This window comes from Porites lutea, chromosome 10 (assembly GCF_958299795.1).
Source record: "Porites lutea chromosome 10, jaPorLute2.1, whole genome shotgun sequence".
Lineage (NCBI taxonomy): Eukaryota > Metazoa > Cnidaria > Anthozoa > Scleractinia > Poritidae > Porites > Porites lutea.
This window is the reverse complement of record NC_133210.1, coordinates 891237-916734: the sequence shown is the minus strand read 5'-3', so window position 1 is coordinate 916734 and position 25498 is coordinate 891237. Positions and strand designations below refer to the sequence as shown.

General features: G+C 37.2%; 1 protein-coding gene across 2 annotated transcripts in view; it reads right to left on the bottom strand.

The window, feature by feature from the left end:
* Positions 1-3105: 3105 nt before the first annotated feature.
* Positions 3106-25498, bottom strand: part of LOC140951335 (protein Wnt-4-like) — a 29675-nt gene continuing 7282 nt past the window's right edge. The window contains exons 1-5 of one of the 2 annotated variants that reach the window (XM_073400602.1): positions 13206-13332; positions 12892-13043; positions 12527-12756; positions 10948-11234; positions 3106-5313 (exon numbers count right to left, since the gene is read on the bottom strand). In XM_073400602.1, the coding sequence (XP_073256703.1) occupies positions 4849-5313; positions 10948-11234; positions 12527-12756; positions 12892-12971 (1062 nt within the window). In that variant the 5' untranslated portion in view covers positions 12972-13043; positions 13206-13332 and the 3' untranslated portion in view covers positions 3106-4848. Of the gene's footprint in view, positions 5314-10947; positions 11235-12526; positions 12757-12891; positions 13044-13205; positions 13333-25498 lie in introns of those variants that run through there. The other variant, XM_073400603.1, reaches the window with a different exon arrangement.

Here is a 25498-nt window from a genome sequence, read left to right as displayed (position 1 = left end):
CTCACTGAATACAATTTTCAAAGAAGTTCTGAAGGCTTTTATGTAAGCGATTTCTCGCCTGTCAAATCTCATTCTCTTTCATAGGTGGCGTGATAATTTGAATGCTTTTGCATATATTAATATTTCTCTTTTACGATTTTTAATTTGAGGGACCATTCTCTCATTGTTGTGAGCCCCGCACTATCATGAAGGAGAATAAATTAAGAGTGTATTCAAAAGATAGGATCTCAGTTTTTAGTACCTTGTTTTTCACGAAAAGCGAATATATTGTTCCAACCTTGAATTGCTAAAGGGTTCTTACCTCAAACACCGCATAACTACAAATTGTACGAAGAATTTAGATAAAATTGTTGAAAACGATATTTTATTGAAATACGTCAGTCATACAAATGTTTTTTGCCAATCAAGCCTTATAACTATGTTGTCGTGTTTTAAATGTGTTTTAGCATCAATTTTCCACTTCGAACTTGTGGGCCATTTGCGGGATAAACTTAACAAGCCCTGAGCAGTTATTTCCCTCTAGGCAAAATAGATGAAAGAGGCTCCAATTCTCCTTAATTGTGAAACAACCATTTTAATCAACTTGAATTGCAAACGTAAATATTTTGAAGTCTCTTTAAGGAGGATAGCATCCAAACTTAGATTCAGTTTAGTGCTATATGGGATGGCTTTTTTTCCTCATTAATAAATGTTTGAGTCATAATGAAAAATTGAAGCCTAATACTAAGGTAATTGCAGATGTTTGTGACAAACATTTGTTGCCAGGCTTGAAAAATGCTCGAGATGCGGCCACGCGTCTCAGTGAAACAACATGTTAGACGTGTTACTAATGGAGATGTGTCAGTACAAATACAAATTGACACCAGCAGCGTAAAAGCATTGCAATATTAAAATGATCGAATTAGTGGAGAAACTTGTAGAAAATTGTACATCAGGTAGAAAAAATCTTTACTTGAAGAAGAAAGATAAGAAATGCTAACGCAGATAACTCACATTTTTCTTAATGGTAATTCGTTATCGCATAAATTCAAACAAATTCCTTGACCAACTTGTACTCTGAAAAATGTTCATTTTACGATGGGCGTTAATGAGAATGAAATAGTAATAAAATGGATCAGTGAGGTCCGCATCACACGGCGGAAGTCGGAGAGAAGAAGTAAAAGAGCCGGTAACTTTATGATTCATGTCGCAAATGCTGTTGCCTTCGATTTTTCCCTTTTGAATATCTTTTAGTAAGGGCTTGGGAAATGCTATTGCCATTCTCTCTTGAATATCTTGACTTGATTCAGAATGGAAAGATAAAGCAGATAAAAGAAAAACTACTTACATAATAAATTAATTTAATGTTTTTGAAAATCCTGCTAGGCAATACATCATTACTGAATATAATACTTGCGTGGTTGCCTTTCCTTTCATTCACGCATTCTTCGTTAGTTTTCAAATTATAATGAAAGTTAAAATTCACAGTTTAAAATTATCGGTAAAAAGCAATTTCCGTAAGCGAATACTGTTTACTGATTAATATCTGTTATTCTTATTATTATCAGTAACCACTATAGGCGGACACAAGCATATTGAAGTTTTTTTTTCTTTTTTTTCTTAATAATGTTCTTAGTGTCAGATTAGAAACATAAACTCCACGAATATGCTTCTTGTAAAATACGCCTGAGGTCAGGAAAATAAAGAGAAAATATTGTAAATATATATAGCGAGCTAATAAGGCTTTTATGTTGATTAATAAAACAAACGGTGACTTCAACCGATGGGGACCACAAGATAAATAATGAAAGGGATTCAAAGTGAAGTGAGGAAAAACGTTCTACATTTCATTTGACGATAAATACTGAATTCTGTAAAAAGAACTTGAGAGGGCCTGTTAAAAGACCACAAGCATAATATGTTCGGACTGCCCGTCTCATTTTCCCCTGGCAGTGGGAGGGGTGCCATTAATCCCCCTTTTTTGGATAGGTAACTCTAACATCGCTCATTTCGATCCAGTTCGGTGGAAGCTAGGTTTTGAATCGAAGTATATTTGTAAAGCATAGAGCATTTACAAGTGATCACTACCTTTAAAATGCCACACCATGGTAACGTAACGTCAAACGTCTCCTCTCTATTTCAACTGGCGCGGCTTCGCAACAGAAAAAAACCCCATGATATTTATTTTTTTGAACCTCCATGATACTAGTAAGCTAAGCCGTGAAAGGTAAAGTCGACGTTGGATAAAATATTTAAGTGTTACAATTCGGTTAAACTGTATTGAGGACAGAAGTTTTTTTTTTTTTGCGCGAATATTAATATTCTTAATATTTTGCGATCTTTGGTTATGGTCACGATTAAAAAATATATTAATCTATTTTTGTCACTGTAGGAATTAAACGTAAATTAGAATAGCTTCAAGCTAATATCAGTGGAAACTGGGAACATGATGAATAGTTTTTTCCTTCCACTGTTTCACAATGCAACTGGTCGAAAATAGTCAAAAAACAATAATGACTAATGAACGTGTCATGGACAGTATGGACGACTGAGCACTTTATTGTAAAACGTCAGGTTGTTGAGCGGTCCACCCATCCAAAGCCACCAAATATATTTGAAATTTTCAACTTAGGCCCCGTCCAAACTTATGCGTCAGTTTCGTTTGAAAACGCGTTCATTTTGACGAGTTTAGGCCTTTCGTTCACACTAACACGCTGAGTGTTTTCATCGAAAGCGCATCTATTTGAAAACGCTCTCGAAAATGGATCAAAACGAAAACGCATACATTTTAATTCGTATTAGTGCGGACGGTCGAAAACGCAACAAAAGTGAAAAGGATGACGTCATATGTACCACGTGGGTTGTAAAATATCGCAGGCGCGTGTGTTTGTAGCATGGGCATAGCGTTCAACTTACGTCACGACGTACAATTCTATCGTTTTCGAACGTTTTAGCATGGACGATCGAAAACGCATCAAATCAAAACGGTAGGTGGACGCGAATCGATCGATGCGTTTTCGATGACAAACGAAAACGCATACTACAGGGCCTTAGTTTTACTGAACCTTTCGGATCTGCTTAATTTAGCAACTAAAGTGATCTACAAAGCAAGGGAAAGAGTCTTCGTAAGACTGACAATTTACATCTTTATTTGTAACTGTAAAACAATGCATATTATTAAAGTGTAAATAAACGTGTTTTAATGAATAAATATTAATAACTTTCTAAGATTGTATAACTCTCGATGTTTCTTCACGAAGCACACAAGTCCCTAACCATTAACCTGAAGATTAATCACACAAAAAGACTGACAGACTTTGTTACACATGTGCTTCAAACAAAACTATCAGAAAAAGGGAAACGAGTAAAAACGGAGCGGAGAGGAGGAATTATAATTGAAAGTGCAAATGAAAAAGTTATGGGGTGGAGTTCGTAAAATGGTATTCTACCGCAGTGCACAAAAATAAAAATTGTTTTGGTAAAAATTTTAACCATGACTAAAAGAAATGATCAACTATGGTACTTGATATAGAGCGTCCTGGAGGAGAGGGGGGATTCCAAAATAACAAGGGGTACAGGTGTTGCTTCTCTTTTTCTCTTTAAAGATACTATCACTAATTTTGGTATTATCATTTCGGTAGTCCTCATACAATTTGTGTCCACGCAATCGCGTTTCCAGAGTCCTCGTTACCCTTGTCCAGCGGAACGGGCAATGACGCTCCACTGGACAAGGGTAACGCAAACTCTGGTTACGAGGTTGGTGTTAACGCTTCGTATACGCAGGCACCGATCACACTTTCCCTTATATTTGCCTTTGGGCTTTTGCAGCGCGTTGTGTCCCAAGAAATTATATTAAAAACCTTTGTCATCCTGCATTTGTAGCAGTCAAGATTTCACATCTTTTTTACCTCAGTTCTATTTGAGTTTTAAAAAGCTTAAAACACTCCTACACTAGTCTCACTAATGTTCTAATGAGCATCACAGTAGCACTATCCTCATATGGATCTTAGTAAAACAGAATTTCATGAATGGAGTTGCTTGTAGCCTGAGTAAACAGACGTCATTTTGCGACGCCACCACTTGTTTCCTCGCGAAATGACGTCTGAGAAACGAGCGCAGAATTCCACGCTGATTACGTGTCACTACCAAGATCTGGGTAATGCTTCTGATTGGTTGCAGAAAATTTTCAACCAAGCATTACCCAGATCTGATGTCGCGTCATCAGTATGGATATTGTGCGCCCGTACGTCATTTTGCGATGTCCGGTGCTTTCTCAGGCTAAGTTGCCTGTAGTTTACCTGTTAGACTGAGATCTCTACTAGTTGAGTTGTACTCATGTGCATTTACAGTCATTCATATATATACTCTTTCATCATCGTTATGCCTATTGTGGTAAAGCCAATGCTAGTGACCTTAACGGGGTGGGCATAAGCACATTTTTATCGTTTCCTTCTCTGAAAGAAACTTCTTGTTCTTGCTGTGCCTGCGCACCGTCGTATAGTTCTTTCTGCATAGTGTTATGAATTTTTTTCTTGGCATGTCGTTATTCCTTGCAGAGATTATTTAAATGTTTCCATTTGTTTTCCAGTGGCACAGCTTTTCAGGAATGACTTGCTTATTTACAATTAAAACGATTGCGGAAATGAATGCAGAAACGATGTGTTAAAAACAGTATCGAAGATACCGAAAGGGGTTGCAAGAAAACTATAGCTGAAATGATTGAACAGTTTCCTGACTTTTTCCCAGTCATTTCACAAATTGCCTTGTAAGTTCTTCAGTTGTAGGCACTAACTATTCATCGTTGACTGATCCACCCGCACCAAATGTTTAGTCGTTGCATTTGTTACTGTTGTCTCTCTGAGTTCAGTTTTAGTTGCACCTACTAACCTGAATCGTCTTAGGGCATTTTTTGCATTTCACGTAGCAACACCAGTAATACTTGCACTCACAGCGCTCCTCGATTTGAAGCACTTTGGTTGTATGACCACGCCCACAACAAAGATACAAGCAACTACCCTTTCCAGTTGTCTTTGGGTTACACTCCCGACCGGCTGTCCCGAGAGTCCCTCGGGAAAGACTACGTTTGCAGTAGTTAGGAGAAGGATCTAAGAAGATGAGATCATTTCGAGTGTATGGCACTTTTCTCCTCGGCTTAAGCATTTTCTTACTGCTGCCCTTGTTTTTAGTGATCACGTTGATGATTCGGTCATACCTCCTCTTCAAAAGGGTGGCTACGTCTTTGAACTCCTTAAGACGCCGGAAACATGTCTTTGTTTCGCAAGAACCAGACACGCCGTGGCATCGGCAAATAGTTTCCATTTTTTCTCGGACAGCCTAAAATTAAACAGAAAATAACCATTCAGGGGATAATTAGGAAATAATAGCCACACTGTTTCACCGTTTTTTTTTTCATCAAAACGGGGAAACTAATTGCACACAGTATCAAGCTTGAGGAAATGAAGTGATTTTGTTCCTATCAGGCGTCAATTGCTTGCTTTAATTAGCTGGAACGTTTGGCACACGCTACTCTCGCTTAAAAAACAAGCTAATGGTAACCATTCCGTAAATGTGATCACAGTTCGTCTAATGTATCTAAGTCGTTCCCAGTATCGTTCTTCCTCTAGAAAAAGAGGAGACGCTGGGAACGATAGTTTTGCTTACTGCGCTTCTTAATGATTTACCGTGTACCGTGTAGAAATTTCCAGTTACTTAGAACTGTAACGGTTCCGTTTGTAAATAATACTATAATTACGCAATAACATTATTCAATTTGTAATGCTTGTTGTAGAAGAAACGATGGCTCTTTGGAATTCTGAGGGAGAGAAAAGAAAAGAAAGAAAAAGAACCTCTAACAGATTGCCTAGAAGCTTTGAGCTTCACTTTGAACGGCATTGGATATTAAGGAATACATTAGCAGGTAAAATTGACCCTCAGCTTCCCTCTAAGACTATACTGTCAACAAACGTTAGGCTTGGTTGTAAAATGATGACCAATTTGCCAGAATGTTCCGACGGCGAATTACGTACAAGGGCTTAAACTCAAAAATTAGAGATAGACTTGCCTCGGAATTTAAGGTATCCTTTGTTTGTGCCTATGTTTTCTCGGTCTACTGCGAATGAATTTCTACTTTTATGGTCAATTAGGTCAGTCAGAAAATCTATCTTAACGGATCTGTACCACAGAAGAGACATTCTCTCTAGTCTTGGGTTCTTTTAATAGCATCGCCTTAGAATTTTTCGAGGATCTTAATTAGAGCGAAAAAATTTCTTAAACCTTACAGGGTACCTGGATCCAGCCCTTGTAGCAAATTGTCATCTTAATATGTTCTCGATGTTGTTCGGTATTCTCAGTTTCTGTTAATTGGCATTTATAAGTTATGTCAATAATCTCTGTTGTTATCTCTACGCTCCAGAAGACCACCAGGAGCGTAGGAATTATGACAAGTCAATGTGATTTCACCAAGTCTCAGCTGAAAACATTATGAACGTTAAGTATTGCTTCTACGTTTTCTGCTTTCGATTCGGGAGCAAAAGGCATTTTCCAAGGACAGTTTTCCGAAGAAAATATTTGGATTTAAGTAGTGCATTGAATAGAAACTAACAGAAGAGGCACATACGCACAATAGAGGAGGATTACATAGGTACTAGTGTAAATGACTCCTATCCTAAATTTTGCGCCCGTGGAGCTGCGGTTCGAAAGTAGCAATTCAAAGCTTCATTTGTTTAATGTGACCTATGATTTCTAATTCGTCGACTATGGCCAGAAATTCCGTTCAAGTGGATGATAAATTGCAAATGAAAACCCATTTGCAAGGGTGTTGTAATCAAACAGTCGATGAAATCTCCCGATGAGCAACTTATAAGGCAGGTTCTCTTCGTTTCTCGATACTTGGCGAAGTAACTTTTAGGTTTCTTCTTTTTTTCTGGGTCCAATTAAAGTAGCTTAAAGGCGTGAAAGTGTAAGCGTCGAGGCTGAGATAACAGACGACGAACTTCCTCAGCGCCCTCCCTAATACCTTCCATATTTGGGACATATGCTACGTAGATAATAAATCTGCTTATCGAAGGTTTCCTTTATGTTATTCCTGCTTTGAAGTGCATGAAACTTGTTAATCAAAAAGTGATTGATTTTAAAAGAATTAATGATGTGATGATGTTTTTCAAAGTTAGAGTACAACATCACGGATTTTACATAATTTGGCGATATATTACAATGAAATCAACATGGCCCATTCCAACGTCGAGAACAGCAATCAACAAAATTAGAGGAAATAAACCCATTACCCCTCGATTAACGCCCCTTAAAACTGTTACAAAGGTGTTGAATAGAATCTTTGCACTTTTATTTTAATTAAAGGATTTGTTTACAACTAAAATGAAATATTTTACGTCTTGTATTGTTCAGTTAAAAAAATTTAAAACAGAGGAAATCGCTTTCTTTTGAACTCAGTTTGTCGTCATTTAAGGTCGCTTTTGAATTTGTTAAAGCTAAAATTCATGCAGTTAAAATCTACCAGATGTGTTAAAATTGACTATTACATAAATACGGCAGTTTTCTTACTGAAAATGGGTAAATGGGTAAATGTTTAAATCATGTAATGTGGTACTTATATTAGAAACAGGTGAATTCTAAATAACTGAGAGAAATGAAACCAAAAAATTTAACGACCCTCGATTTCTCGGGTACACGTCATTAACGGCAACTGTTTGTTGCATTGGGTTTTTTCATGGAAATTTACTATGGGACTTTATGGAACTTTATTCTGCCGAATGATGAATGAACTTTGTGGGAGAGCAGTTTGGGAGACATTTTTAGTCAATTCCAGTAACCTGTTAAAGATTAAGAAACGCAAATTATCCTTGCTTGTTTTTTCACTAATTATTAGCAGATGGATTTAGTTATCTATATCTTTCAGTTATTCTCTTCCACCCAGGACTATTCATGAGGAAAAATATATCTCAATGTGTTTATTTTATAAGGACTTTGAATCAAAAGTTAATCAGTCTGAGGTAAGACCGTAAGTAGACATCGGAAGTTCTCATACACAGCTGTTCTATCTTCAGAAGCTGGATAACTGCCGAGTCAAATAAAGATAGTTGTAAGATTTATGATGCATGCAGTGTATACTGTCAAATCTCGAAGATGACGTCATTCATTCATTCATTTATTAGCTCTTGACTCAGTGTACCCAAGTCGGGGCTCAGATTTTCAGCTCACGCAAGCTGTTAATAAACTCCACGGTTTTCGTGAGATTTTTATCTTTCAGTTTATAAACAATGAATTGAGACCAGGAAAGGATTCTCAAGACTAATTATGCATCATTCTAAAGAGCGTCATTTAGTGCACGCAGTGATATTGAAAGAAAAGACTAGAAAGACATTGTTGTAGAAGAGACATAACAAGATCGTGATGTTTAGAATATAAGAGCACCATGCGTGTGGTCGATGCATCCTGACAAGATAAGAAACACCTACACGAATTTTGATCCTATCCATACTCATAAGAGAAGTCAAGTAACTTAAAGATGAGCACTCAATGCTTTCCTGTCTTGCTTTATTACCCGCCGTAGGTGCCAAAGGTTTTTTCCTTTCCTCATTCCTAAAAGTTCGACTTCGAGAACGGATCTCTGGAACCAGGGAAGTCGTGCTAGTGCGTTTACTGTTTTTCTTCCGATATTGTAGTAAAAAAGAGCGTTTTTTAATATTTATCAAGGACGCTGTTTACCAACAACTTTTGCAAACGGCATTCCGAAGGGTTCTCCTTTGAAAATCAAGAGTGTCAATAACGATGATACCATGGCGATGGGTCACTGGAAAAAGGGGCACAACAAACACGCCCCCCTAAGGTAGCTGAGGGCAACTGATTTAAACAAAGTTTAGCACTGTTGATGCAATAAAATGCAGCAAAGAAGTCACCTTCGTTCTTATTCTCGATACTATTTAACAACGAAATCATCACTCTTGCCTCACAGAGATCTTTGATTTCGTGACTGTCTGTTAGTTATCTTGTCACACTCAACAGGTCAATTTGACACGTCTTCAAGAACGTTTTATTGAGTTTGTGACAACTGAGAGGGAGAAAATCCCACTGCAAAATCCCGTGCGTACACTTAGTGATCTTTGATAAGCTCGTGTTTGGGGAAATACCTTGGCTTATTTCAAATCCTTTGTTTCTCTGTTTATTGTCAGTTTGCAAAGGTATAATGCAATAATTTAGGAAGATATCAAGTCAACTCTGTTATCGTTCGTTTACGACAGACCTGTATTTAGCTTGTGCTTACTGTGTTTACAACAAAATCAACCTGTTAAGATTGAGCGGGAAAAAATGTACTTAGACTAGATACCTTCGAGACAAGGCAAATATTAAATCAAAAATTGAACTATAAACTTAACGAAGTTTCTAAAAAAATATTTTGTTCACGTCTGAAGGTGAAAACTACAAAAAATATATATATATATATGATATACCCTTTGGTACTTTATTAGCTAGAAATCTAAGAAGGATTTTTGGAACATTAATATGTTCCATTTCTAGCACATTACTAACTGTTTTGAGTATCGGAAATCTTTTTCCTTAAGTGAGAATGGATTGACGACGGCAATAAAATACAATAAAACATCTTGTGAAAAATATTGAGTTACAAACCATAAACTTAAAGTGACGGTAGTTGTACTCGTAAACGTTCAATGTGTCGCACAGGAGCTTTTCCTTTACCGTGATCTTAACCACTAGAAGAAAACTTATTGTTTCGTAAGAAAATATAGACACCTAACCCTAACCCTAACCTGTAAGGTTTGCCTCCAGTCTAAACCAATAACGAATATAACCTTTACCACAACAATCATTAGATTAAATCCCGACTAAAATTTCAAAATGCTTGCCTATGTTTAAAGAGAAAAAACTGCACCTATTATTATATACCATTTTAGCCAGAAGATAAGTTTTCCCTATTGTTAATGAGACTAGAGATTTGATATTCCTTTCATCTAAAACAACATCGATAAGTCAAGTGCTGCAGTTTTTAACGATCGTTTGGGACACTGAATACATGCTAGCAGCCCTTATTGTTTATCTCAGACATATTTTAGCGTGTAGTTGTGTTTTTTCTTTGTTTTCCTTCTGGCTAATATGTGACGGATAGTTTTGTCTCCTTCGAAAAGTGCTAATAATTGAATCAGTGGAAACTATACCCCATGATGACGAAACCATTTCATCCCCGACGCCCAAGTCAATCCAAAGATCACAGTTTAATTACGTTTTGGATACTTTGTACAATTTCTCGTTACTGAAGTGAAAACACATTTTTTTAAGTAACTGTTCACTACTTTCAACGCTTTGAACTACAATATCAAAGAGTCAAAAGATGAAAGGAACCGACCAGGATATATATAGCAAAACCGGTGCATACGTTCTGCGCTACCAAAAACAGCAGATCCGAAAAAAGACGCTTTTCTCAAAACCGGAGGTAGCCACTTGAGTGGCCCAGTAAGATAAGCTTTTGACATCAAATTATATATTTAAGAAATGACTTCTTCGCAGCATGAATCATCACTCGGCTCGTCTAACCATTTTTTTCAAGTCTAAGCCGCTGCGAGTTTAGTGTTACTTAAAGCCTATTATACCAACGCTCTTTTGAGAAGTTACTTTCTTGTGGAGTGTGTTCTTGAGCCAAAGAGAAGCGATTATCGTTAGCTATAGCTCTCTTAGAATCTTTCAAGAGATGACGTTCTTAACGAAAGGAATAATCACCCCATCCCGGAAGCAAATTTTCAGTTTAACCCAACGAAAAAAAGATGACTTTCCCACACTTCCTTAACTTCAGTGCTCTCAGTTCCGGTTTGTAGCCTGACTTAAGCTCTAAAGTTAAGCAATTCTATAGTATTTAGTTTTGTTTTTGTGCATTTTGTTCAAGCGACACAAACTGAGAAACTTTTTACAAAATTTAATATAAAAGACAGACAATGTTACCTCTCTTCCAGCCTCGTTATTGTGCAAGTTCATCAGCGCTCGACTTGTGGCCCTAGGATCTTTCATACGTTTCTTCTCCACAGCATCTGCAAATCTTTTACTGAACCTGGTACCGTACGCGATATTATCACTACAACCACCCCAAATCCAGTTCTTATTTTTTAGTTTCATCTTTGGCGTTCTGCCACAGCCACAGACATCCAATCTTCCAATACTACATGCCTGAGTAACACTGTACGCAACTGCAGCAGAGGCAAGTGCATAAACATATGCTGATTCCTTAGTTCCTGTGCAAACAACACACCACGTTTTGAGATAATATTTTAACGAGCGTAAATTACTCATTATCTAGAGTGTCTGTGTTTTATATTGTTAGTTTGTTTACTTAGTAGCCATTTTCGCCCAGCACCATAAAAATATTTACTTTATTGAGGAAATTAGTTTTGTGGTGGAAGAAGATCAGTTTCAAAATAAGTAAAATGTTTTTGCAGATGGAAGTTTGAAAATCTCCGGGGAACATAGAACTGAGGGGTTTATATATGATATTACAAGAATACAGAGGATATTAATAATTTAGGTAATTATAGGAGTAGTTCTATGAAAAGGAGCTTACAGATGGCTTGAAATTACTTATTAAGTAGACTTCAGGACTGAATCTTTTTTTGAAGGTGTGGTGGCGTAACAAATTCAAACAAGAACCTAAAAACATAATTTCCTGATCAAAACCAAGGTTGTTGAGGAAGCAGAGGGTTTTTAAGAGGGTGGAAAACACGTCAATCGACAATTTAAAAGAGTGCGGTTTTGGTGTCAAACCGTATAAATTTAATTGTAGATAATCCGTTTAAATGTGGATCACGTATTTTTACAGGCCGGTCATCAGAGTGATTAAAGGGTTGAAATATTTTAGTCTGATTAGTCTGAAAAAGACAAGATGGCCTGGGTAATTCCAGCTTATGAATGCCCTATGTCGCACCCGTGTTTATTTTTATGGTGGAAATTAGACCTTGATAATTTTTCTTATTTGAGCTGATTTATGACATCTCTTTTGTCTGGGTGATACAAGAAATAATACAACCTTGACTCACAAACGATTTTTTTGAGCTCAAGAACAAAAGGCTTAAAATTCTTCATGACCGCAAGGAATAGAAACAAAAGATTGAATACTAACAATTTGTTACTATTAGGAGAATATATTTGCTTCTGGGTATAAAAACCTGTCTCATGACTAATAACCACACCTCGCTATATTTCTTTGGCAAAATAATGTTCCGGAGTCTTTACATTATTATTTCTGAGTAAAGTTTTTAATAACCTCTAACACGAAACCAAGATTAAAGATAACAAGGCAATGCGGGGAGGCGGATTTGATTTCTCGCCCCGAGCGATTTTCAGGTTTCAACGAGGTACGGTCCCAAACGATTTTCAAACAATCATTAATGTCAACCCGAATGAGTACATTACCTTTCCGCACGGCCAATATCGGAGAATTATACGCATGAAATAAACCATTTCTATGAAATACCACTACAACATGCACTTGAAATAACAACGGCATATTCATTAGCAACTATTTACCAACCTCTCTTAAGATCGTTGTAAAACGATGGGGCTCTTGATATTGTCGAGCAATTCCAGCGTCTGTTTCTAAACTGGTTCTGGCATTCTGCCTTGGTCATTTCCACCGCTTCAGATACGTACTTCATGACAGAAAGACTTCTTCTACAAATTTTGTACTGATGTCCGGCGAATCCATGTATTTTGCCACAGTCAGTTCTGTTCCAGTGGTCTTCTGAACTTATCTTGACGGCACTGTTGGACAAAGAGAGTAGTCATACTTTTGGCGATACTGTGACGTTTCAAAGCAGATACTTGCTTTGCACTGTCGAATAGCACGACCGATAAAATTACAAAAATCAAGAAGGTCAGCTAAATAGGAATACTCACAGCCAACGGATCGCGTGTAGGTTCTGTGCTAAGGCGCAGAGTATGAATAAGATTGTCGTGGTACGAAACAGAACTTGCATGTCGCTCTAAACGTTCACCGTCCGTTCTTGTAAATAACAACTGATTAATAAACGGCGAGATTACTTCAGGACCTGCCAGGTAACAGAACACATTTATAAATAAGGTAAGCTAATTAAAATCAGAGGCAACCTTTCATATCAAGTGTTTGCCTGCGCCTTCTCGACTTGGGTTACACTATCTGACCCTTTAGTGCTAAGTGTCAAAATAACTGCTGTGGTATTACACATATATACCTGGTGACTCTTATACGCGATGGTGTTAATCACGCAAAAACCTCAAGTGTGCACCTTGTGAGACCAAAAGAAAGTCACGAATTTGTAGATTAAAAGGACTGATTTGTGTAGTTTACTGCACAACCAGTTGTCAATACTGAGTTTCTGTGTCTCGCGTAACAACTATTTTATAGGAAATCTTGCACGAGTAATTAACAACGCGTTTGTGTCCGTCGCCGCCCCGCCCTTGTGAGGGTTCGAAAGCTCCGGGGCATTTTTGTAAAAGTGCTTTCAACAATCCTGCCTTAAGTTTCCGCTGAGGGTCAGGCAAAAGCAGCCGTTAATACTCGAAGAGTATGACAATTATGTCGCACGAAAAATATAAACCACCTACTTAGAACCAGTGACGTATGGGACAAGTAGAAGCCATGATCGTCAGTATCATGGGCTGTTATCTGTCATAATTTTGATATGAATATGAAAGTACCCCTCCTTCCTCAAGCACTGATAGTTTTCAGTTTTTTTTTTTAAATTTGTTTTTCCACAAGTGCAAAATCTGTATGCGATATCTTAAAGAAAGGTAATTTTGCTGTTCGGAAAATTGAAGTTCGCCTCACAATATCAGAAGACATATTACAGCTTTTTTAAATAACGTAAAAACTGCGAAACAAATGAGAAAATAGAGGAAGAAAAGAAACAAACCGCATATGGAAACAGAAGGCCTCATTGCAACGAGAAGGAAGCAGGGATTTACTTAAACAAGTACTAGTTGTTAATTGGAAACAAATAAAACCACTTAACAACTGCATTAGTAAACCTGCAGGTGACATACCGTATTTATTCGATTAACAGCCCTGGGCGCTTATTAAATTTTTGGACCTTCAGAGTGGGCGCTTGTTCGAGGTGGGCGCTTATTAAATTTTCAACATTTTCAGAAAGTGTAGTATGTTTATTTTGCAACAAAACAATAAATAGTAAAAACAAAACGCGAAGATGTAACAAAGCAAGGTTTCTGTAAAATACTCTGAAGAAAACTCCGTCTTCGGGGAAGTCTCTTACTAGTACGTATTCAATTTTGAGGGTTGGCGTGAGGGGAAAGGGGGTGGGCGCTTATTCGAGGCTGGGCGCTTATTAACTTTTTCTGCCTTTAGGATGGGTGCTTATTCGAGGTGGTCGCTAATTCGAGGTTGGGCGCTTATTCGAATAAATAAAGTAACCACAAAACTCCACTGAGATGGATCGGGTTAGATACTGCGCGGCTAACACACAAGACTGATGTCCAAGAGGCATCACCCAGGAGAATGCGCGCAAAATGCAGAAATCATGGAGAGCCGATGGCAGATTTGTAAATCCTCGCGTAAATCCTTAGCCGATAGCAGATTTGTACACAGCGATGCCTTTCCACTTTTTAGCCCTGAGGTGATTGGGTGATCGTTTGATGAAAGCAGCGTCAAGATTAGCTTTTCAATCGGAGGCGAAAATACATTGAAAGATCATGCAGGAAATCCATGCACGGAAGTTTAGAAACCGGCTTAATTGCCAGCAGTTTGCCGGATTTTTAGTCAACCACAGACGAATTCCAAAAAACTTTGGAAGCATAAATCCCATTTTATGGTGTTGTTAGACTTCTATGTGATTTTCTTTACTAAAAAGAACCAAAACTGGTTACAAAAAGCTTTCTTTGACAGCTAATAACAGAATGTCTTGGAACGAGTCGTCGCAGAAACACCAGCGAGGCCAAATTCCGCCCAAAGGCGGTACAAACTGTGCATCATTGTAAGGTTTTGCTTAGTCCATGATTTTCTGCACTGGAAAAAGTTATAGTTATACTTTGGTTCAAGAAAGCAGACTGGTTGCTGTCTCATATTTAGTCTACTTAGTTTATTTACGGCTAGTAACAAAAAATCTCTTGATCTCTCCCGTAAATCCTTAATACGTTGTACACTTATTCTCGAGATGTCACGACATTTAATCATTGAACCAGAAATAGCATTCAACATCTGATTGTCACCGAAGTCAATAAGCAAATATTATTGTTGTTTTTTCCTCTTAATAATGTTTTGATTTCTGGTAATGGGGTATTTTTAATGACCTGATTAACGTCGCCGCGAGTCTAAGGTTTTGTTTGCCTGTGTTCTTAACGAATCTTCATTCCAGTTTTATTACAAGTGCGAGTATCTAGATAACTTGAAGTGAGTACACTTATGTACATGAATGTACATGATAATTTGATCTGACAGTCTTTAAACAGTTCATAGTGTTAAAGCTGTTCTTAAAAACAACCATGCTACGTTTGAAAAGCCACCTTTCAAGTACAGTCTACTGTGTAAACTACTTTTTAACAACTAAATATAGCATTCAAAACAAAGCGAGGTCAAACCCCGCTTAACAGCTACAATAGATCAAATATAAAGACAGTCTGAAGTAACTTTTCAACATGAAGATGTTTTAAAGAACAAACTAACTCTTCAGCACTCACAGCAACCTAAAGTGCAATTTATAAGTGGAAAAAATTAAACTAGCAAACCTAGCTTCACTTCTATAAACTACACACGAAATGACCACTTTTTCGAGCAACAGAAGCAAAACCTGGGTAGTGTAACGTAATTTTATCTTACGTATAAGCCTGTTCATTCAAACGACTCAGTTTCTTGGTGTATACTTTCCAGTACATATTCAATCCTAGAACTGTTAAGTTTTTGAACCAGAGCATATGACCTAATTACTACACGACATCACTGAAGGGCTGCCTTATACAAGAAAAAACCAAATAGAAAAGGCCTCTAAATATGAGTGACCTAACCTTTTGAAGATTATAATCAAGTCAAAGTTAATACAGGTTTATATACTGATTTGGAGCCCCGATAGTCACCTTCGGTAGGTTTGAAGTCTTCAATTTGGCACCTACTTGTCTAATAACGTGAGTATATTTTCGGAATTTTTTGTGCTGTTTTCTCTCCTTCCTGAAGGAGTCACGCTTCTTGTTAATCTTGAGGCTTTCTTGGGCCGAAAATAATTGCGCGGGGAAGGAGATCCTTAAGCCCTTTCTTGATAGATCAGAGGGCAGGAAGTTAAGAGTGATAAAAAGACAGTGGCTGATTCGATAGTAGGACAAAAAGGCACCAAAACCAAACAGAAGAATTCGCACTATGACAGCAAATTAAAATACACTGGACTGACTTATGAAGTGATCTGGTTTCTTTAACGATCGATGTTACATCAAAATTGTTGTGGTTTAAAGCCAAACTGAGACATGGCCAGCATCGGAAATCAATCTCCAATTTATATGAGTTCTGAGTAGACAAATACTTCCATGCGGTTCTACAAAAGGAACTGGACAAGAAGTGAAATCCAATTTTACGTAACTTCCAGTAACTTCGTTCTAAAAGCAATACAAATCAGATTCAAAATACTCCAGACTCCATGAAATGCTGTACTAAAATCACAGTTTTGAGTACCAAGACAGGAATCACCGGCCTTGGCTAGTTAACCTATTTTTAAAATCTCTTTTCGATTGGAAACAATCAGAGCATTCCACCCACCCACATACTTTTTGATTCTTTTTTATGAGTTTCCACGTTTTAAGACTGGTTCCGAAGCTAAAGCCGATATCCTCTCAGCCCACGAATTGCAAGCCAATTACTTTCAAGTCAGTTCCTGTTTTTCCTGTTCCTAGACGCGTCTCCTAACTTCAAAAGTTTATTAGCATTTAACAATTTTCCCGTAGTCTGAAACGTACTTCGAAAGAATAGTACAGGAGTTTCAATGTTAACTTTTCTCGGTTATAAGGATAGATATTTTATTTCCTTAAAAACAAGTATTGTGTTTTAATGGCCACAGTGGAGTGTGGCTGTGAGCGACAGATCAGACGAACAGCTTTTAGTCAAACTGAAAATATGGACTGTTCTTAGATCCAATGATTAATTGAACGATCAGTAAATGAAGAAACTCTTCTTTAATCAGGAGTCAGGTCTTATTAATTACTGAAAATGTATACATGATTGTTGATTTTCATTACTCTGAAACAATCTTTTTACCTTAATATCACAGCTATCCGCGTAATCGTGAATTCTGCTCATGTATTCAGAAACGGTGTCTTATGTGTGTCCGATAAATACAACTATAATACTAAGTCGGACCTTTTTCATATATATAATTTACATAGAAATGAGATGACTGATTAGCAATAACGTTAATTTTGTTATGTGTTAAAAGAAATTTAATAACGCCCCCTCTCTTCGTTAGCGTCTCCTCACACGCGAGAACTGCGGACGGGGTTCAACAAGAGGACCCGCCGCTAGCAGTAATGAGAGGGGGACTCATTAATTTCTTTTAAATACTTTGAAAATTCAAGAGTAGTTCAAATTCAACAATTAAATGGTTTTATGCAATAATCAAAGTTATTTGTTACACCCATCAATTCCGTCCGGCAACTGAACTTTCTAGGTCAAGTTAAGCGGTGCATTATGACTTGGTAATAATGTTCATAAAAAACAAAAAGTTGAGACGGGTTTGCCGACACCGGAAGCAGATCAATACACTCCACCCCTACCCGGCGATCTGCCTGTAGCCTTTTCTTTCCTGGCTGAATCTAACCATTTCTAACATTCTGAATACATTATTGTGAAAAGATTTCTTGACTCAAACCTAATTGTTATAAACAATAATTGCGCTGAAATGCGATGAGCAACATACATTTTGCTCATTTTCTTATATTAAAAGTTCCTCAAAATGAGTAAATTCTACTTGAGGAATTAAGATTTTTCTTTTCTCAGGTATGTGCCAACGTCAAGTTTTAGTTTTCCTCTAACTTTCCTCACCTCGCGTCCTTACGAACACACGATCGTCGCCTCCCCCGCTTACCGTAGGAAGGAAAGGCGACCAAGATCGAATCACGAGAAGTGGTCTTATTGCCACACCCCTGCTGCGTCAGTGCTACAGTTTCAAAATATTCCCAAAGTGAACGGTCAGAAATTTGCAGCAAGGAAATATTTTTCCACTAAAAATAGCGTGATAGCCACAAGCGATGTAACAGTTTAAGACATGACGATAATCCTATCCGGAAGTAATCTCTATAGAAAAGGTGTTAAAACTTATTGTGTCTGGGCGTGTAAATATAGAGATATTAAAAGTATATTCTCTCAATAAACAAAAATTGGGGAGGGCAGACTCAAGAACGACCTAAGAAGAACGATGAAGCAGGACCGCCCGAATAACTGCCTACTGATGCATTGTTAAAAATTGAGTACAGACACACTGAGAACTTTGCTTGTGCCAACGAACAACGCAAAGGATATTTCGGAAAATTTGAGTAGGTATGGCTGAGTGGAAGGTGAGCCCCCCCGCTCCCCCAAGTTTCAAAACGCTCCGCCGTTACTGCTGGATTAGTTTTAAACTTAAGAATTTTAATTCTTCCTTTTAGTTCTTCCTTAAAAGGAACGAACTTGGCGACACGCTATAGAAGGCAATCTCATTAGGCTCCTTGTCGAGACATGTAACCTTCCTTAGCTTGAATTCTATGCCTTCTATCTTCCGTCTCTAATACCATTCAAATTCTCTTTAAGCTGTTTAAATTTTTTGTTGTTGAATAAATCACTCTGTGAAATACAACAAAACCCGCATAAAGTAACTTTCATCGCATCCATTTTAACCGGCGTAGTGTGTGTACAATGTAAGTGTTTTCGAGCCAGAGTAGATCAAGGTCTCGCCTGATAACAATATACTTCTGGCGAGAATACTGCATGGTTCATTGAGAATTCTAAAGCGTGGCATTTTAACATTAATGAAGCAATCAAAATAATTGTATCTTAACAACCAGTGTAATAGTTTATAGTTAAAGGAACTAAAGACTTAATTCAAGTTTAATTGCGTGTAGTCATTACTTAATAGATAGATCATGTCCGCGTCTGCCAAGTTATATAGAAGCGTTTTGGGAGAATAATATCTCTTATTAGACAGGGTGAAGTTTTGCGACGCCCTAAGAGAACCTGAAACCAAAATTAAATGGAGGGAAAGGGTTGCTGGGTTCGTGGCGTCCCAACGGTCACCATGACTACGGGATAGGTGCAAGATGCAAGGTGCATGGGAGATTTTGTAGCCATAGCAAGCAGACTTTGCTTGTTTTTGACGTATATGATTATCCTTTTAATGACTTTGAGTTTTCTCTCTGTTGGAAAACCACTGCCATAAAATACCTGTATTTCATAAATCATCTCTTGTTTTGATGCATACAGTACAGTAGTCTTGCGCAGCAGGCGGCACTTTACTTTTTAGGGCCAAGGAAGAAATCTCGAGGACGCGCGAGGGGAGAAAAGGACAGGAGGCCCTTCCTTTTCTTCTTTTCCCCTTCGCGTGTTCCCCTCGCGCGGCCTTTAAAAAAAATAACTGGCGCCCGCTACGCAAGCTAACAGTACAGTGACTAGAGCTCATTTTGCATTGGGCATTGAAAACAATGCGATTGTTGAATAACCACCAAAAGAAAACGAAAGGGACCTTTACAAATGTTAAGTTGAATGCTCTTAAAGAACATTCCGTTAAGTTGGCCCCATTCTAAGATATTTTAAAAGTTAGTTTTTAAACTATATTTCTACAGAAGAAACCCTTACTTCTAGTAACTAGAGATTTTATTTTTTAATAGTAGACTGCTTAAGAACGAACAACCTAGAACAAAACATTGTAAGATGTTCAGTAAAATCATTGTATGTCACACTCGGGCAGTTTTTAGTGTGGGCGTTTTACTGAATGTTCAGTGGAAAAAATAAGCTTTTTTGTCAGTGTAATAAGACAAGGATTAACAAGACAGGTGTTGGAACACGCTGCGATATTACGTTCTAACTCTATGGTATAGACTTCAAAGTGTGTGCCATCATTGTTATTCTATAAAAAAGAGTGATTTTACTTAAGGTAGTAGAATACTACGCGCTATTATGCACTAATTCCATCCCCCTTTAGTTTACTTGTAGCCATTTTGCATTAGTTGTTATTTTCTGTTTCAAGGGCCAAGAGAAATCATTCTAATCCATATTAGATGATGTTGCTCAAGAACGCATTGCTTAAGCTTACATCATACTTGCATTATCGTAGTTATCTTAACACTGAGCAAACCACGCAGGGGACTAAACTTTTGAATTATGCCGAGCCACGGTTTCACTTGTGCTGAGAATGCTAGACTGTTTATAAATTAATCTGTTTTTTTTTTTCACACAGCCGAGATTGAAAAAACAGGGAAAAGATGAGTTTAAAATAAATAAAATTGCGCCAAAAAAGCAGTATTTTAATGGTATAACTGAATCTTTTCGCGGGATATTTAGAGTCACTGGAATTAGTGTAGTAACTATTATAACAATAGACTTCTATCAAGAAAAAAAAGCAGTTTAGGAAGCTTGAGAAAAGTGTTCTGTCATGTGCAAGAGAACAAAAAAATATTTCGCCCGGTGATACCGCATTGAGTATCTCCAAGCTGTTTTTGTGAAGCAGCTATATTTCGCGTGGAAACGCTTACTACCGGCGAGTTAGTACTTGGCAGTGCGTGTTAACTAGGACAGAAACTGTAAACCAAGGATGCGCAGATAAGATAAAGAGATTCAGCTTTTTATTTGCTGGTGCACCTCATTCATGATGCCAAAAAACTGAATAGGTTGAAATGACAAATTTCTTCCAATTCGTTTGTCATCCTCTAGCTGTGGATGAGTTGTTTCCGGAGCCCTGGTAAGTGTATAGTGTAATGTATGTCTATACACGGGATATGCATGTAAATTACCTGGTAAGATGAACGCTTTTTCGGGCTGGAAAGTGCCAATTACATTGTATATGAAGTTTGTTTTCTTAAATGATATATTAAGTATATCTGTTACTGTTTTAAACATTAACTCAACGTTCTAAACAGCACCGAAAACAGACGTAACCTAGCTTGTTCTTAAATTCTTTCACAATTTACTGATTAAGGCAAAAAATATGGCTTGGAGACGAAAGCGATGTTAAGGTGATCTTCTCTCAAGGCGCGGAATTTTTCGTACAGTGACAACACCCAAAAAACAATTAACTCATTTGGTAGAGCTGATCAACTAAAGAGTGACAATTAACTCTCAACAAAGAACTTTATCGTTAATTATGTTAAAAGCAACTGTGAAAAATTTAATTTTGTTGCTTATTATGATAAAAAGTGGATTGACGGTATAATTGGGCAGAAAAACGTTCACAAATCTGCTGTGGTAGCATGCTTATTTTATGTGGTTGTTTAAATGTTTTTTCACAGTCTCCGTCGAGAAAGGATCAGATAACATGGCCAGAGAGCAACTTTCGTTTGTTGAAGTGCACAGCTATGAAGAATCCAGTCATACAAACTACAAGATCTAGACTTACTTTGAAATCTGCAAAATCTTGACAAACGTCGGCTTCAGTTGAAACAATGTGTTCACTATTTTTTTGGTTCGTAGTAATTACTACTCTGAACAATCTAAATGTCCTGCAGATTGTGAATAAACTGCTTCACCTCTTTTAGCAAGCATTTTCTTTTGTTATTTAAAGTAATAAGCGGTGTTTTCTGCTCCCTTGGCTATTCCCGCTGAGTAGTGTTGGTTCACAACCGTAGAAAAACAATGGCTGACTTAGGTTTCCACATGAAGCTAAAATGGTTATCCATAGGACAAAAATGTGCTTCCCATAGGAAAAAATTTGAATTAGGAGACAACTGAAACCTTTTGGGCCACACGTAACTTGCTAGCATGCTCGGCTATTTCAAAAACCCAACTTGCGTCTTCACAATGAATTTTAGTGTTGATAAACGACTGTAGGATCAAGACATATGCAGCCTTAACTTCTGTCTTCCTGCTTTTAATTCTGCTCGATTCGGCGGCGTTCGAGCTCTTAATAACGTTCTTTAAGAGATTACTCACCGCATGTGGAGTTGTCTCAGCAACTGAAATTACAGTGTTGTGAACTTCTAACATGTTTGTTACTAGTTTGTAGACTTTGTTTGCAATGCTAATTCAACTGTTGTTTTTAACATTGGCTCACCTGTTGAGAAACCGCCGTTTACGTGAAACAACGACTTTTTGTATTGTCCGTTCATTGCGGCATTTTCCTTGAGCATCATTTTAACCATCATGATTTTTATAATAATTCTATCTACAAAGTTTGCCATTAAATCTGTTTCCTCCCTTTTATACATCTTAGCTCATTAAGGTTGCAACAGGTTACTTTTGTTTCCCGTTTTGCTCTAAAAAGGGTAGTCCGGCGGCCAGAAACATTCAAAAAGACATGTACTTCTCAGAGATCAGATTTAAGTTGCCCTTTTTTACCATTGCCAGTGTTAAACTATAGACACCGAACTTTTAAGACATGTTCTTTGGAAACTCTCGAATGTTGAATAATTTTAAAACATTGACTCAATTCAGTAGTAAGTGTTGCAATGTTCTGCACGGTGGATAAGCAGTCAAGTGTGTGGAGCATTTGCAGGAATAAGGTCGCGATCAAAGTTATGAACGGGAAAAGCATAGAAGAATGACAGTTTTTTCCTTTAAGATACAGAGATGTGGGATCGTGGTCAATTGTGAATTATGTGGATGTGCGCACGGGAGAAAGATGCTAGAAGTTAGCGAACATGATAAAACCTAACATAAATTACAATAATTATAATCCTTCATTTTACATTTTGTCTATGAAACCAAAAAGCTTTATAGATTCGTTAGGTTGTTCTACAGCTGTCCCCTGGCAAATTCAGCATTATTTTTAACTAACACTAACACTAAGTATGAATGTCAGCTTTGCATGAAGCAATTGTTAGAGGAAATTGGAAAAACAAATGTCTGTTCCAAAGAAATAAAAAACTTTTTTTTCCTTCGCTCGCTCCATCGTTCAACAAATTATAACTTTTTAAACCTCTATCCTATGCTTGATAAGTTTAGTGTGACTATGTTTCTTGCTTCCGTTGGAAAACAGTTACCACAGGCTTTGTGGCGGTTGCTGGATGTCGAAGGACCGTGCATAATTAGCTTTCACTCTATTTCATGCTACAGACCACAGTCTTGAAGGTAAAATGCTTTTTGACCTCAACTGTGGATCTGCTCTACACCAGTCGTCAGAGACGAGTTCGAGTTCCGTGAATTATAGGAGGCTTTATTGACCAAATCAAATAAATGAATTTAGTATTTTGAACAAATGAAGCTGCCGGAGAAATGTGGCCATATTAACAAGACTTATAATAAGAAATCTTTAAAACTTTCAACAAAAAACTTCGTTACTCGAATGTGAAACTTTTCTATGCTCAAAGCTTCTTATAAAGAAATCGAAAATGAGTTATTTCAATTGTAAAAGTTAAGGACAACTTCTTGGGCACCACTGGCAATAACTCCTTTTTAGGGGTTGTTTTAGTTGACTCCAAGTTTAAATATTCTTTTTACCAATGCAGCTGTTTTTAACTTTTGCTTTGGAATCCCTATCACACAGGAAAATGGCAAAATGGCCCCAAAACTAACCCCAGAATCGGGATTTATTTCACTCCACATTAGGAGTTATTATAAAACTTTGAAAAACACCCTGCAGAAAAAGTATTTTCATTGATTGTTAACCATAGAGTGTTCTAGAAAATCTGAAGTGAACAATAGAACTCCATTAGTACATCTTGATAGCATCAGTATAGTTTGGTGACATTATGCGGGATCGCCTATTTTGTGTTACAATTTGTAGTTATTTATCAGTTTAAAATGTTTCCGTCAGACACTTAGTCACACCTGGATGGGAAAGTATGACTCTTTGATTAAGAGGTGATGTGCAATGTAACTTTGCGACAAGCTTTGGTTCATCTAATACAAAGAAACAATTTAAATCAAATCAATTTTAACGTCAACTTTAAAGAGCTTGTTAACGGTAGAAATATAACATCAAACAGATTACCATAAAAAAGATGAAATATACGTTTTGTTGTTTTATCATTAATAGATTCCACCTCAAAGAAATATTTCTTTTTCTTTTTCTTTTCCTTTCCTGAACCTGTTTAGTAACCTATGAGCTTAATGAAAATTTGTTAAGTATTTTTGCAACTTAGTGCTAAATTTGGTTATCGGATACGCAAAAGTCACGACCATGTGATATTTCCGGACTGGATGTCCATTCTTTTGAATTTACATGGCGACTGAAAGGTCAGATCAGCCCACTGATGAACTGTGCATTGACACCTTTAAGCAAGTAAAATTAGAGCTATTTTTATGTTACATTCCCTGGCCTTGTTTGAGAAAAGCAAAATTCTCGTCCTCTCTCAATATGGGTGACATTTACTACCAAAAATGTAAAAGAAAAGTTCTGCCTTTTCTTTTGATAAACTTGCACTCAAAAAGCTGGAAAATTTATTCCAGTAAAAGATTAAATCTTTACCAAAATACAGGAAAACAATGAAACAATCTGGGAAGATATAATGGCCATTTACAACAGTTCTTAATGTAAACAAACTATTCAATGGAGTGTAAATCCTCTAATACAACCAACACAGGCTAATCAAACATAGCCTGAACGAGCAATGCTTATTTACTTAACATCAAAAGATTTGCTATGCTATAAAACGTTATCGCCCCTTCCTCGCGGCCTCCTTCCAAACTTATTAATCTTATAAACTAATTATCATGATTCGTTTAAATCAAAGAATGAATAGCCTCGAGCGTAAATGTTATATTCTGCTGCTGCTATCTCTGTATTAATGACGAACTACTTTACATGCGCGCTTAAAATAGTTTCGACTATTTTCGTCGCTGTGGAATGTCCATAGCTAGATTTAAAGAAACAAAGGCTTTAACATGAAACGGAACTATCTAGCGATTTCTGATACATTCCGTTCTGCGTTTTAAGATTAGCCTTTCTCTTTCAAGGACAGTCTTATTTTACGTGATTGCATGACTACTGAGATTACTACATCGGCACAAGTCATCATCTCCTCTTAACCGAACTCGAAATTGAAGTCTCTTTAAAACTTTTTTTATTGCCCCCTACAAAAATATAGAGTTTGTCTTTTTTTAGCGAAATTTCATTATTTTTAAGCAACGTCCTTGTAATTTTAATTAATAAAACGACGTAGATGTTACCTTCGATTTGACAGGAGCCAGTGGGAATCTGTCCTAACTCTAAATGACTTTGCTAATGTCAGTCTTTACAATCTCTTGTAACCTCTTCACAATTCTTGAGCTTACAGTTCAATTTAGGGAATTTATCTCCTGCAAACATATACAATTACTGTTTAGCTTGTGCTCCGTTGGTTGCTAAAATTTTAAAACTTTAGCGATACTCACCGTGAGCGGTCCGGGCTGAACACACGATGATCACAGAGT